The sequence below is a fragment of the Dermacentor silvarum genome, chromosome 5 (assembly GCF_013339745.2).
Source record: "Dermacentor silvarum isolate Dsil-2018 chromosome 5, BIME_Dsil_1.4, whole genome shotgun sequence".
NCBI lineage: Eukaryota > Metazoa > Arthropoda > Arachnida > Ixodida > Ixodidae > Dermacentor > Dermacentor silvarum.
The window spans coordinates 19,986,836-20,002,478 of record NC_051158.1 but is presented as its reverse complement, the minus strand read 5'-3'; the positions used below and the strand labels follow the sequence as shown (position 1 = coordinate 20,002,478).

The 15,643-nt window shown below is 45.9% G+C and overlaps 1 protein-coding gene across 3 annotated transcripts in view; it reads right to left on the bottom strand.

The window, feature by feature from the left end:
- LOC119453000 (ras-related protein Rab-37) overlaps window positions 1-15,643 on the bottom strand; it is a 134,923-nt gene that overhangs the window by 11,283 nt on the left and 107,997 nt on the right. For all 3 annotated transcript variants that reach the window (XM_037714975.2, XM_037714977.2, XM_037714974.2), the window contains 5 exons: window positions 10,956-10,997; window positions 9,497-9,563; window positions 3,822-3,874; window positions 2,139-2,261; window positions 679-755 (listed from right to left, as the gene is read on the bottom strand). In XM_037714975.2, coding sequence (XP_037570903.1) covers window positions 679-755; window positions 2,139-2,261; window positions 3,822-3,874; window positions 9,497-9,563; window positions 10,956-10,997 — 362 coding nt within the window. The remainder of the gene's footprint in view (window positions 1-678; window positions 756-2,138; window positions 2,262-3,821; window positions 3,875-9,496; window positions 9,564-10,955; window positions 10,998-15,643) is intronic.

The following is a 15,643-nucleotide window of genomic DNA, read 5'->3' as shown; positions in this document are numbered from 1 at the left end:
CGAGGCCCAAACTAAGAAATGTTCAACCTTACAACGATCGTTTCTTTATACGATATAACCGTGCATATCACATCTTTATCCGTATGGGTGCGTATTTGTCTTAAGCTTTATAGAGACTACCATTCACTGGGCTTGTCATCTGCCACAATAGACGGCATTATACATTTATCGTTGGTTGTGCGTCCAAACGTGATCAAGTATGCAGAACCCTTCTATAATTTTTGAAGGCCACACAGTTAGACTCCCGATAATAGCCACACATTTTGCTCGAATTTTTGTGCTAATTTATAGAACATTTGCCGGATGTTAAGTGCCACCCGATGTCTATGTGACGAACATGCATGTTTTATTCTTGTGTTGTCAACCCCCTCCCCCCTTTTTTGTTATTCTCTCTCCCTCTTAATATTTCTCGTGTTCTTCACTCAACATTGTTTTTATGCACCTTTTCTCTTCTGGAGCTGGTACGTGCTGTGCCCCTCCTGGTGGCAATTGCCAGCTAGCTCTTTTTCTCATCTCTGTGACTGTTTTAATGTATGCAGACCTATTAAGAACAATAGTGACGTATGCCCCTCAACGCCACAAGCAGCGCGCCTTGCCATAATCGCAAATCATAGCACCGACTGCAGCCTTGCTAGAAAGCCGCCCCACTGGAGGCACGCGGAGAGCAGCCTCACTCACCGTGCCACGGCCATGAAGGCCAGTTCCACGTTGCAGCCTGTCTTGGCACTGGTTTCCATGAAGGCCACTCCGTACTCCTGAAACAGTCGTACAAAGTGAGCGTCTGGCCAAGAGTACATGTGTCGCCAGCGACACAAACTAAAACGCGAGGCACGGAAGCACGAGCACGAAATGTACAGTGCTCCGACTGTTCGGCCAATCAATCTGCCACATGGTAAAGATGGCGGGCGCAGCTTTAATGCAGCTCGGGTTTGCACGCGGATTCGCGAAGTGATCAGTTTTTTTTTTTGGCATGATATAGCCGTTATGTTTCCGGTGCAAAAAGTGTTCCTACAGGAGCATAACAAACGGGCTCGTATTCAAAAAAAGACACTTACGCTAGAATTATTCGTAAGAGCATACGGAAGCCGATGCCAAACAGCACTTGAGAGCGAAAAATTTTGTGAATTCGGCTCTATTCTATGTTAGTCAGAGCAAGGTAATACATTAAATTTAGGCATCCCACCGAAAATAAGAAGTTCCTTAAATAATCTTTAATAACGTTTCCGTCTTTCTCTCCGCTTGCATGTTTTCCACCTAGCGCGGCCTCACGCAGATTGCGCAACCACTCCTGAAGGGGCCTCGCACACAGCTGGCCAAACGCAGCCATACTGCGTTACGAGCCACATCTACGGCCGTTAGCTTGCCGCAACAGTTGTGCTGGCGCAAGTGTGCTAAACGTGTTGTGTTCTCGAATGAAATCTCGGCCCAGCTCGTACTTCACAATGGCACAGCTTCGAAATTTCGTCCATATAACCCCTTTCTCCAGTGCAGGGTAGCAAACCGGACGCGCGTCTGGTTAACCTCCCTGCCTTTCCTCTATTCTCTCTCCCTCTGAAATATCGCAAGATAATTTGGAGGACGCTTAAGCTTCGCCTTTAAGAGTGGAACGCGATAGCATTCAAAGATCCCTGGCTGCTTATCAGGCTTCCCGGCCAACTGCAGCTTTCTTTTTTCTGCAATTTCGCCTCGGCGCGCGGATGCCGAGGAGGCGAGTGCCATCTGGAAGGAACAAACCGCGGCGCCCCGCTGTATAAATGGTGGAAATTCTGGAAAAGAGGTTTGTGTGAGTTTACGCGTAAGAGAATTATTTTTTTTTCGTATATTCAAATTACAATCCGACGCTATAACGTCTGTAGGTTGTGGTTAAGTCGTACTTAACGATTTTTCTTACGCATTTTACTTTAAGGAATTCAATTTTTCTTCATTAACACTTCTGCGCCACGCGGAGGGCCTGCGTGGTCGGGGTGGTTAGGGATGATTTTGTTCGGCCGCGGGCGCCGGCGCCGACACCGACACCAACGCCGGATTTTCTGCGACACGGGGCCTTTAACGTTATCGCATTAAAATTCGAGCCTGGATACATGGTGCGAGACCGAAGCTGGGGAATGGGCGAGGAGGAGGAGGAAAAGCTTGCTCACCCTGGACAGCCTCTCTCCGTCTTCGGTGCGCACCTGGCGGTCCTGCATGATGTCGGCCTTGTTGCCGATGAGCATTATGACCACGTCATCCTGCGCGTACTCGTTGATCTCGCCCAGCCATGCCTGCCGCACAAAGACGGAAGGCACGTCATCGCGGGTACACGAAAGAAAACACTGCACTCACTCAGGGGACAACACTCAGGGGCAAACGTGTATGCGGCCGACTGGACATTTCTGATTGACGCTGTTGCGCGTTGGTCCCGCGTCGGTCGCAGGCCACTGTCAGAACAAACTGTTGTGGAATGCCGACCTCATAAGCCATCGCAGCAGAGAGCAACTAATGCATTGCTACAATTATTAAGGACAGATACCCTGCACCAACAGCTTTGACCTATAATTGGTGTTAATTGTTATCCTGTGCTCTGATTGCGTGCAGTTATCGTGACCGGCTGTGATTGTGTTCTTGTGCTGTGTGTCTCATTTTCTATTTTCTTTTATCTTTCTACGTCCCTCGTCCCCCAATGTAGGGTAGCAAACCTGGTCATCTCTACTGGTTAACCAAGCTGCCTTTCTCCTTCTCTCGCACTCTCTCCCTCTCTCTCTTTCATACATCGGTGCGTGTCCAGCAATATCATACTCTTAAGAACGCACGATAATAAACGCATTATTTACTGCATTATGAACAGTGACTAAAACGGTACATCTTTTCTTCTTTCAAATGCACTTAACGTTAGTTTCGGGAAATTGAGAGGCGGTACGTTTGCTTTGGCAAATTGATCAAGAATGTCACAAACGTTTACTCCGTGAAATCGCTGCCAGATTTTTGTCCTGCGAAGCGCTGCATGCGTCTAAACACGACCTGAACAGAGATTGTATGATTTTTCGCCTACTGATCATTACATCAGGCCCTCGTGTAGAACTAAGGTATAAAACAAACAGCAAGAAATGAGAAAATAAAAAAGGGGGAAAAAAAACTTCGAGGCTCTCGAAAAGGCATTACTAAGTATTGTGTTCAAAGATACGAGATGTCACACAAGGATTAGTGCTACGTAGTAATGAAGGCGGCACTGAGAGGTCACTATTCAAGGTCACCTTCAAAGATAACTGAGCTGTGTGTGCATCTTCTAACTAGCCAGTTGTCTGGGAACCTTCAGAGCAGTTAACCGGTTAGCTAGGTAGCTAGTTAACTGACAAACACGTTCACTCGCCGGTAAAGTTTAACTTGTACGTATCTACAGACAAGGTGTCGAATCAGGTGAATCGCGGCTACTTCACTTTCTTCGGCGCAGTATCATTTGACAGAAAACAACTAACGAGAAATATGTTGCGAAGAGAGCCGCCGTAACACGAACTCGAATAAAGAGCGAAATTGAGACGTTAGGTGTGTTGTAGTCGCTGTGCCATTCCTCAATTGATTTAAAGCAGGTAACGCAGGCGGTCAACGTCAGCCGAGACCTAGGGACGTGGCGTGCAAGTTCACGAACAGCGTCCAGCCAGAAGAGCCCTCTCTCGACTACACGGGTGGTAATTACTGAAATTGCCAATTAATGCGGAAGCCGGAAACTCAGTCTGAACAGCAATGCTATACAGTCGATTATACTGAGGCAGCGTGTCGTCGGCCCGTGCAAATCATGCAGGGGGTTTGGTGCATGCGTGAATTGCGGGAATGCATGATGCGCTCACCCTCGTGTTATCGAAGCTGGTCTTGTTCGAGACGTCGTAGAGAAGCAGGAGCGCTGGAGGAGGGAAAGCCAGTCAAGGCGCACGGGTTATTAATCAGTGAAAGAATCAGCAGTAGAGCAGAGAAGGGAGGGTATAGACAGTGAACACTTGACGAAACAGCGCTAAAACACACGAAGACGAAGAAACAGATGTACACACACGAGCGCTGACACGCTACGACAAGTTTATTGATGGAAAAAAGAAATATGTATACACTGAACAACTTGAAAAAGAAAAATTTTCCGCATGCCCGATAATTAGGTTTCGGTTTTCTTCATCGATGTGCCCGGCAGGTTCTGCCGCGCATACACGGCTTTTTATCTTTACCAGAAAACTTTCTTTGTCAAGTGTTTCAGTGTATACAGGTTTCTTTTCCACCAATAAACGTGTTGTTGTGAGTTGGCACTCGTGTGTGTACCTCGCTCTCACCTGTTTTACCGCTGTTTCATCAAGTGCGAAAGGATCATCGTAAAAGGGAAGCACGTAGCAGAAGCAGCCACGCTCTAAGCTCCTAGGCGCGAAGCCTACACGGTCCCAAAATAATTCAGTGACAGACTAGTTGGTATATACGTTCTTCTTGAAACTGAGTTTCTGCAGCACGAATAGACAGGGCATATAGAAACACAAAGGTCATACACGCGGGCGCTGCGACTGGTGTTGAGAACGCCGGCAGCAATTAAATTGACCGACCCAAAGTGCATGAAACTGCGAATATCTTAGTTGCGTGTGCACTCGTGCTTGGAGAAAATAAAAGCATTAGTTAAGCAGCTATAACGTACTGATCGCATTAGAAGTCCTAGGCGATGCAGGAAAAGTAATGTTGAGTAGGAAGGAAGAGTAGGTTGCGCCACGGTAGCACGGTTATCACTTCAAAGAGCAGGTTTAGGCAGGAAATGCTCCGCCGACATGGGCATACCACACGCTCACAAAAAAGAAAGAAAAACGAAAAAAAAAACGCACATAGGTAAGAAGGCAGGCTTTGCATCGGCAGACGTCAGAGACATCCATTCCGGCGTATATCTGTTATATAACAGCGATAAACTTTTGTGTATATTGCGTATCAATTTTAGCGTATAATTGCCTCATTTGAGGATCCTTGCACCCTGTGTCCTGTAACTTCACGCCCATTCCTCTCCTGTGACTGGCAAGCCGTTAAAGCCGTGGCGCGAAGCTTGTAAGGCAGGGCACCGCATACAGTGTAGCACCGTGTGACCAAAGGCTGCAAAGCTACCTGGCGCATTTCTGCACGCGATCGAATCCGATATGCGACGCGCGCCCCGGCCGACTGTTTTGGGTCTCGGACGATGGCGAGTAATCGATGACCGATTTCAAGTGGGGTGCTCTCGTGCTATGCGCGGTCGTTATCGCGCTCTCGTGCCCATGAAAGTACCATACAGTCTGTACTTATAAAGCGGCGCTGCACAATTGAACATACACAGGGACGAAAATAGCACAGACGAAGCGCATCTATACTGTTCAATAAAACGTACAGGGGGTGAACATTGTGGGCAACCACGCCATGCGCAAAGAGTGATGCGCAAACTATGCTTGACGCGTGCGTCTTATCTATTAGTACCGTTCCAATGCAACTGATAAAGCCAAATTCGTAGTTGTGCGCACGCTCCGCATTTCTTCTATGGCTGCCCAGAAAAGACAATTGCCTGTCTGCGAGCGCAATCGACGGTGAACTTAGGCAAGTGCCGTGCTTTCCCGAAAGTATACTGCACGCTTCTACAATACTTCCTATGGTAAAACTAATAGGGGGAACTCTGGCCCAGCTATCGTTCAGCCACCATGGAAATTATGGTTAGTACGTGGATTTGTCTAATATCCGCGCTTGTGGCTTCACAGGCTCTATTGGCTTTGTTTAGTGCGCTTCAGCTGCCTTTATTGGCCTAAATTTTGAAGCAATTCCTATTTTCTTTAACGGAGAAGGCAATATCAAACTGTCCGCACATGCATAATCACCGCTAATGGTTGCATTTGTAACGCAACATTTTGTTGAAAAAGAACAGTTTGTAAAGACGCAACGCCGTTTGAAGCTAGAAGGAGAAAGTTTAGGCAAATACATGTAGTACGAACCATCATTCCCATTCTGGCTGAACTGCGATGACCATAGCTCCCGAAGAGACTAGCACCAGAATTCCTTCTAGTAAATTTTGTAGGAAACTTTATGTAGAGTACGCATCATAAATCCCTCTTCCAGTCTAGTCGAAGAACACATGATTCCGCAAAATCTGGGTTCATATTAAAAAGAGAACGTTCTTGCGCTATAACTATATTCTGAAGAGAAGATGCCAGCCGATCGAGTTGTCGGACATATCGATAGCGAAGGCGGTCAACCAAAGGCAATAAACCCTTAGTAGGAACGAAAAACGTTGTGAATTCGGCCCCCCGTGCGGAGATGGCGCAGATAGCTAGGGGTCACCTAGCCGATCATAGCCGACGACGAGGGTTAACACCGATTTGCACACCAGCACACGTGCCCTTCGAAGGTATCCGCAAGAGATAAGCGGGGAGATTTACAAGGCGCGCAGCACATAACACGAGAGCGCTGATAAGTGTGAGCACGGCATCTGTGTCCTTGTTCGTCGCAAAAAGATGTAAACATATCTACAGCGTGCTTTGAGCGACGCGAATGTGTACATTGTCTGGCGTGATATTATAGGGGTTTTCAACTTTCATGTACGTATACTTTGTTCTGGAAGTAAACCACTAGTTGATAGTTTATTTGTTGTTCTGTCCTTTCTGTCTCTCTATCTGCGTGTTTAGGTGTAGAAGAACGAATTATCTCGAGTAAGGCGAGCGGGAGCGCTATCATGGAGCTTCCTTTACAAGAAATCATCAAAAGCTTTCCACAGGCGACATCCCGCATTTACTCTATGCTCTTTGGAAATTCCTCACAGCTTGCCCCTGCACACTTCGGCAGGTGGCTTACCCACATTAAGAAAGTCCTTGCGGAGAAGCACCCTTCACAGCTTATGTTCGTTTTGCATGTGGCACCATCTATGATGGCACACGATGGCAGCTGCTTTGCGACTGGGTGAAGTAATCAGCGGCGCGTCGGAGCAAGACGTCAAAATAAACAGACACTTATTTTATACGCGGTTTCCCGCGTACGAAGGCCCACCACAACTGCCGGTATTGCTCCACCAGAGACCGCGCTGCCACAATTGACACCGCCACAGCACATTTCAAGACGCTTGCAAGAAGATTTTCTAAAACAAATACGTCACTAGAACCCGAGAAATAATAAAAAAAAATTAAACCTCCCATAGTCAAGCAAGTAAGAGACAGCAGATGCAAACTCGCGTTTGTGGGTATGGACGGTAGAAATGCTTGCCTACTTTTGTGAAACGAGACGCAATCCCGTTTCTGTAAGACGTCTCTGTGCTGGCTTCCCTTTCGTGCTGTTTGGTCACGAATGTACTAACCGGCGCCTACACGCCATGGACCCAAATACGAAGTTACAACATTTACCCTGTTTTACTGGACAGTATGAAACCTTACTCTGTCACCTGCGAGTAGGCGTTTCATCCACGAACGCCTGCTCATGTTTAACTAGTATGGCGGACAATTGCTACACGTATGGGATAAAACAAGCTGTACTACGCCTTCTGTGTGACTGCCCATCATACAAAGATCAGAGGCTTGCCCTTGGAACAGCTTTAGGGAAGTTAGATGACAGGTCTTTCACACAAGAGACAATTTCACATCCTGGCACCATGGCCTCGTGCGTCTGTCTCAAACATGCTTGACTGACGGAGATATTTAACTCATATTTTATTTTTCTCGGGTTCTGATGGCGTATTTCTTGAGAAAGTCTTCTTGCAAGCGTCTTGAAATGTGCTGTGGCGGTGCCAATTGTGGCAGCGTGGTCCCTGGCGAAGCAATACCGGCAGTTGTGGTGGGCCTTCGTACGCGGGAAACCGCGTGTAAAATAATCGTCCATGTATTCCGATGTCTTGTTCCGACGCACCACCTGATTACTTCACCCAGGCACAACGCAGCTGCCATCATAGATGGTGCCACATGCAAAACGAACAGAATCGGTGAAGGGTGCTTCTCCGCAAAAATTGTCTTAATGTGGGAAAGCTACCTGCGGACGCGTGCAGGGGCAAGTCTGCGATGTGCATAGCCACAAAAGCATTGCCGAGTTTCTTGAGGTGCACCTGCCTGTATGACTGCTTGTGATAAACTGAACAATGAACTTTTCATTGCGTGGGTCCCCTTTCACCTTTTTGCAGTGCAGGGTAGCCAACCGGGCTTAGCCAGGTTAACTTCTCTCTCTCTCTCTCTCGGTCACGAAGATGCAAACTCATTCGGTGCGAAAGCAGGCGGCAGCGAGTGAAGGGCCGCGATCCCGCGAATATTCGCTTTCAACGAGACATGCTGCGCGAGAAGCTGGGAACACAGTCGCGAAGAGTCACTCCTTGTTCGCCACTCACAGTCGGTCGCACGACCTCTCTCAGTCGCCAGTGCAAATGCAGTTGAAACGTTATGAATGATTGAATGAAATTTCCTGCTCACTCGCATCAATAACAATGGCTTCAATTCAATGTTTCGTTGTTACACTTGTACCGTCAAACACCCACGTTGTTAGCATCCTTGTTGATTCAACGCAAGGCGTTATACAAAGCAGCTAAATTATTTTATACGGTCAGAACGTATTGCTGCGTTAGTTGGTTCATGATAATAGCAACCGGCGCCAGAGAACACGAAGGACAAGAAAAGGGGACGAGGACGATCACGAGGCGCCTTGTCCCCTTTTCTTGTTCCTCGTGTTCTCTGGCGCCGCTTGCCACTATTTTGCGCGCTTCTCTTCTGATTTCAAAGAGCAAGCAGAACAAAAATAAGCCTAGCTGATTCTACATACCGCGTTGTTATGCGCTGAGTGCCAGAGTGTACTTGATTTTCGAGAACGGGGTTTCTGATAACCCTCGTGCGGACCTTGTCGGTACTCGCTTCACTCCATGCGACATTTCGGCTAAAGCAAGAAGGTTCCACAGTGATGTGTGTAAAAGCGAAATCGAACGTAAGTGCAGCCCACAACAGTGAGCCCGGCCCAACATTCACGCTAAAGTCGTAGATACGTTCAGCACGAACGTTCTCAGCCCAGTTTTGCTAACAATTTGAAGCGGCACTTCTTTATTACGCGACGTTTCTGTTAGCAGTGTATCAGTTACGGAAAGTTCATCTTTGTCTTACTATATTTCTCAAACACTAATAGGACATGCATAAGCATTTTCTTTATGTACGGTTTCTCGCCTGCTGTAATGAATTGTTTAGAAAAGGCGTGGCACTGCTTAGGCCATTTTGTTTTTCAAAAAAAATGTATGACGAAAGATGTATAATATCTTAAATTCAAATAAAAACAATGAGATATAAATTTAAAAAAAAACGGGAAACAAGGAAGTTATTTATCATTTCTCGGCTTGTCCGCAGCCCTGGAAGCCTGTAATTGCCGTGTTAGTATGCTTCCGTGCGTGTTTTTTCTATTATTATTTTAGCAGGAACTTGTGAAGTAGCATAGTCAGCGGGGCCGGCTAAACTCTTCAGCTTTCCTTAAACATCATTATTATGTCTTTCTTTTAAGCATAAGTATGAAAGCGCAAATGCGCAATATGCCGACTCACCGTGTGCGTCCCTGTAGTAGGCGTGTGTGACGCTCCGGAACCTCTCCTGGCCGGCCGTGTCCCATATCTGCGGGATTCACGCCAGTACTTTGAGGCATGGCGAACATCAGCACTGACGCACACTCTAAAAAATGTCTACGCCCTTAGAGCTGTTGGCTTGTCCTATGGGTAAAACCCTTTAACTTTAGGGCTGTGAAAATTCTATTGCACAAGACAGCGACCTCTAACTATAGGTGCAATAAGAAAACGCGTAGTTGAAAACCGTGCATTAATTCTGACAACCTAAAGTGCACAGAAACATCTGAATATGACAAGACAATTTTACAGCGATAGCTTTAAATAGTTTATTTAATGCACTTTTTCTCTTGTCTGTCGCAGCTCGTTACAGCAGCTCGATTATCGTTATTTTGACTTGTCACGCTGTGAATACTAAGTACGTCACCCATCAGAATTAGAAAATTTGGTGCGGAGAACCAAAATTATGCACGCAATTTCCAACTGGGAGATCATCATCATCAGCCTGGGAGATATTACACATTAAATATCCAACTACGGGGATATTCTTTGATAACATCGAAATGTGAGCTTGCTGGTTGATCACCTTCAATCTAAAACAGCCCAACATGGGACAGGGACAGGAGACGTAAACGGTAGTGACTTGCAACACTAATATAACTTGCTTTGCAATCAGCTGTCAAGAGAAGTCTTCGAAGCAAGTAAGATCAGTCGCTTGGGAGCGTCATGCGTGCAGTCCAGTAAAGAGTTACGGTGTCTGGGCGTTATTGCCGAGAGTGAGATGACGTTATTACATATCAGTTCAGTTTTCTTGCGTTGTTTTGTTATGATTTGCATAAAGTTGCTGAAAGTCAGTGTTGTGTGCGTCCTTGCTCACTCCTGTACCGTGTTGCACGGTTCTAAGTTCGATATGTCCTTTGCGTTGATTTTCTGCAGGGTGGGCTTCTGTCAAGCCACTCTGTGGCAGATTTTACTCGCAGCCTCATCCGTATGTTATTGTAGCGAATAAATTGCCATTTTAAATGTAATTGCATTGTCAATCCACAAATATGCGGGACCTTACGTGCGCGAGCCGCCTGGCGCCCTCTCTGACTGCGCGTGTGCTCGGCGCCACGTGCCCGAATGGGCATCCGATGCTCATTCAGTTACACAGCGACGAGCAGACGGCCACCGAGCAGACGACAGCCAAGCAGGCGACCAACGAGAAGCGTCTCGAGTACCGTTTTATTTTGCAATAACTTCGACATTAAACACCTCAATAATGACCACGTAAGCGTCAAGGAAATGAACAAATAATTCATGCATCAACAAACTATATAGAATGACAAAATTAAATTGAGGCTTTTGGTTAAAAAAGAAAAAAAGAAGAAAAAAAGAAAAAAAAAGTAAGAATTTGCCTCACCCTGTACCACATATACAGAATAACAGCGGCAGAAATGCTCACCTGCAGCTTGACCTTGTAGTCATCTACGGTCACAACCTTGTTCTGCAAAGAGGCAAAGTGTAACAACCGCTGCTTAGTCACCAGTGAATTTCACCACATTTCGAGAAGATATAGCAAACAGCTTTAAAGTTGAAGCCACTGCGCGTTCAGTCACCGTACGCGTCACATTAGGCAGCCACAATGAGGCAACAGTGGCCGGCCTATCGTTACAGGACAGACCATTAACGAATACGGCTTGCATTAACAAAACAGTTCGTAAATACAAGTGCCGGACAAGCATTATAGATAAAGTAATTTAGAGAAGACAGCCGGTCAATTACAAACTATTTTTTACAAACAATATGCTTTGTGAACTTGGCACGTACTGGCACAATTAAATAGAGAAAAGAAGTTCTAGTGAACAATTTACGAGCGAGTGGTATGAGAAACACCGGCCAACAACGGACGTTGCTTTCATGCAAAAGGCTTCTGGATGGGACATCAAAGATAACGGCTCGAGTTCCAACAAACCGCCCTTGCTGGAAGTAATGGAGTATACTTGTTAATTTGTTCCCATTTAGCAGAGCCATCACATGATATTCTGTGTGTTAAATAGCCAACTTCACGCAGTGACGACAACCGCAGCGGCTCAAACTCAATTATAAGTACTAAATAAGTTATCTCAGGGCGGTGGATGACGTCAGAAACACGCCACATGGCTGCCAGCTTTCGTCACCACGGCCTTCATAAGAAAGTGCGCAAGGATTAAGAAACATCTCACGAGGCTCGTTCGTGCTTTATTAAGCCCAAGGTACACGGAACGCCAGGTTTCGGCGGTAAGGCATGCCGCAATCTGCACTGACGCAGACGCGACTGGTGATGCACAGTGCAAGGATACTAAAACATTCACTCGTCGCATGAGTCACGTGAAGTGTCGCAACAACATATTATTTCTCGCTCTTGTTTCCTTGGAATGCACCACTGCAATACATGCAAATAGTGCCGTGCAGTATTATTAGAGCCGAAACCGCGACACCAGGACTTCAGAACTGTTGTCGCTATATTCTTTCTCTATTCTTTGCACGAAACTTTTACATCGTTTCGGGCACATCTATGAATTAAGAGGAGTAACCCAACGCCGTCTACATTAACACCTCCTTGAAATAAAAAAAAAAACAATTGTACCAATAGCGAGAGAACCAATTCAAAAACTCCATATCCCCGTCTTAGTGTGAGGCGAGGTTAACGACGGAGTCTCACATTTTTGGCAAGAGGAGCGTCACTGATAAGTCGAAATGCGAAAGGGTGGCGTAGCTTATTCTAACATGCAGTACTTCCTTCTGGTATCAGAAGGGTAACATAGAGAATTAGTTTTTTGTTTCGCACTCAAGATTCACACATGTCACGACCACAACACGACTGCGAAAGTACCGCACCATGTAATTAGCGAGCCTCAAAGCTTTCATAGATTATGAAAAGGCACTTGATTCAGTAGAGATACCAGCAGTCATAGAGGAATTGCGTAATCAAGGAGTACAGGAGGCATGCGTGAATATCTCGGCAAATATCTACAAGGATTGCACAGGAACCAACCTTGGTTCTCCACAAGAAAAGTAGAAAGTTACCTATCAAGAAAGGGGTCAGGCAAGGAGACACAATCTCTCCAATGCTATTCACTGCATGCTTAGAAGAAGTATTCAAGCTCTTTGACTGGGAAGGCTTAGGAGTGAGGATCAACGGCGAATATCTCAGCAACCTTCGGTTTGCAGATGACATTGTCCTATTCAGCAACAATGGAGACGAATTACAACAAATGATTGAGGACCTTAATCGAGAAAGTGTAAGAATTGGGTTGAAGATGAATATGCAGAAGACAAAGATAATGTTCAATAGCCTGGCAAGGGAACAAGAATTCAGGATCGTCAGTCAGCCTCTAGAGTCTGTAAAGGAGTACGTTTATCTAGGTCAATTACTCACAGGGAACCCTGATCACGAGAGGGAAATTTACAGAAGAATAAAATTGGGTTGGAGTGCATACGGCAGGCATTACCACATCCTGACTCGGAGCTTACCACTGTCGTTGAAAAGAAAAGCGTACAACCATTGTGTTCTACTGGTGCTAACATATGGGGTAGAAACCTGGAGGTTAACAAAGAACGAGAACAAGTTAAGGACCGCACAAAGAGCGATGGAACGAAAAATGTTAGGCCTAACGTTAAGAGACAGGAAGAGAGCGGTGTGGATCGGAGAACAAACGGGGATAGCCGATATTCTAGTTGACATTAAGTGGAAGAAATGGCACTGAGCAGGCCATGTAATGCGTAGGATGGATAACCGGTGGACCATTAGGGTTACAGAATAGATAGCGAGAGAAGGGAAGCGCAGTCGAGGTCGGTAGAAAACCAGATGGGATGATGAAGTTAGGAAATTTGCAGGCGCAAGTTGGAATACGCTAGCGCAAGACATGGGTAATTGGAGATCGCAGGGAGAGGCGTTCGTCCTGCAGTGGACATAAAATATATAGGCCGATGGTGAACGCACGTTAGTCTTTTCACACCTACCGATTTGTCGGTGCTGCACGGTAGTAGGAGAAACATTGTCCGGCCTCATAAGCGAGCGACTAACGGCGGTGAGACGCTCTGGGGCCAGAGTGGCCAAGAAATATGAGTCATAAATACCCAGTGGAGCCGAGAAAAGAACAGAACACACAAAAGGCGAATGACAAAGGTCTTTTATTTCTCGCACAAAATAAAACGCGGTCACAAACAGGCATACAATCTCACTTTGCGCTTTCTAAAGTCTCGTGCATACCTCCACTTGAAGCTAAACACTTCGACAGAATTACCTGTCTGGTTGGGAAAATTGATTGAGACTTAGAGAGTGACTCCAACCCTTCCTCCTTTCTTACGATGTACCTTTTAAAAGCTGCACACCGCCCCACCCGAAGAATACCCACCGAAGAAGGAGCCGAGTTGGCTCCGAAACGTCGGGCTAATAAAATCCCCTTATTTGGTTGGAGTCACTCTCTAAGTCTTAATACCTCCCCTGCAGAGACATTTCAGAAAATCAGGGAAAACGAACAAACTACGTTTACTATATATATATATATATATATATATATATATATATAGAGAGAGAGAGAGAGAGAGAGAGAGAGAGATAGCGCTTGCGCTAACCCCAATTGAGAACGCGACTAATCAAACAATGTCCACACCACAAAATGCGCAGGAACTTAACTGTGCCCCTACAGAATGCTCACACGCATACCTATGTATACGCATACCTACCTACGCATACGTATGTGGACAATTTCACTAAAACAAATTGTTTGAGCCTTGATCTTAGCAAGCATACGAAGCGAGAGGCCTCACTTCAATTCTTTGTGTCAAAAAAAAAAATAAAAAAATTATGGAAGACAACTGACAACGGAATTTGGCACAACGAAATCTTTGGCTTTTTAGTTGTAACTTGCAGCCGGTGAATTAAAAGAAAAGCAGATAATAAAGACGACGACGCAGCGACGACGAGGGCACTTTTAAACCTCGGTCGCGCGGAACTCTTTAAACTTGTAAGAGTTTCGCGCGGAAGGAATCGCGTGGGAAGAGAAACGACCCGAAGTTTAGACTGCGTGAAAATGTTGAAGGCGGAAGCTTCCAACGTAAGAAAACAAAAAAGTAACCTGTACAAGAAAGACGCTGCGCACTGCAGTATATTGAAATAGATGAACTATTCAGGGCTGCTAAGGCTCTCCCTGAAGTTTTTTATAAGTACAAGAGCCACATGTTATACGCTATCACAGAATGTACAAATTCCAATCGTGGTGAAATAAGTGGCTCTGAGAGAGACGGCAAGAAATCTCGTGCGCCAAAATAGACTATAACTGCGAAAAGAAAAAGCAATGAAAGGAGACTTCACAACGGCAGGCTTGTTGGAAGTGCACGCTAATGGAATTTTAAGCAGCCATCTACAACATTACGCTGAAGAATTAGAAGGCAAAAATAATCAGGACGAGTGCTCGGCTTGAAGCGGAGAACACGAGAAGCAGGGGTTTCTCTTTTCAATGTTTATCTCCCCCGGAAAGTGAGTGTACGACGATTTGGTCCTGGCGTTTCACTGCAGCGTCGGTGTCTCGATTCAAGCGGTCGCGAGCCCAAAGAAAGCGAGAAAAAAGAACATTTCTACAACGAGATGAAGAGGAGAGGAAAATGACAACACTGAATACGCACTTCTAGCGCCTAATCTACGCTATAAGACATCAGTGACGCGCAGGAAGCTGCACAAAAATAAAGCCTTGCTTGACCAACGCAGCCTAAACATTTTCATGTTAGTTTTCCTTACAGTGATTTGACAACGGCGGTTAATTATAGGTTTTCTAAGATTTCTTAATCATATGAACGGAAACAGCATAACTACAGCGCGATAGGGAATAGACGCTGCAAGCAGGCAGTACATATTATAGAAAAAGTGAAGTACAGCACTGTACAGGGTAGCATTTTTATGGATTTAGCAATGACACGTGTTCCGCGGTCTTCGCCAACGTGTTGTCCCGGGTGCGATAGCTCATGCGTGAGTCAACTCTGTTCATTTCGCCTCTGGACAGCGCGACCGCACGCGTGTCACTAAACGAATGTTTGCCGCAATTTATACTGTGCATAACACTTTGGCGCTGGCCAGTGCATGCGAACGTCTTCGATTACGCGGCGCCGTCC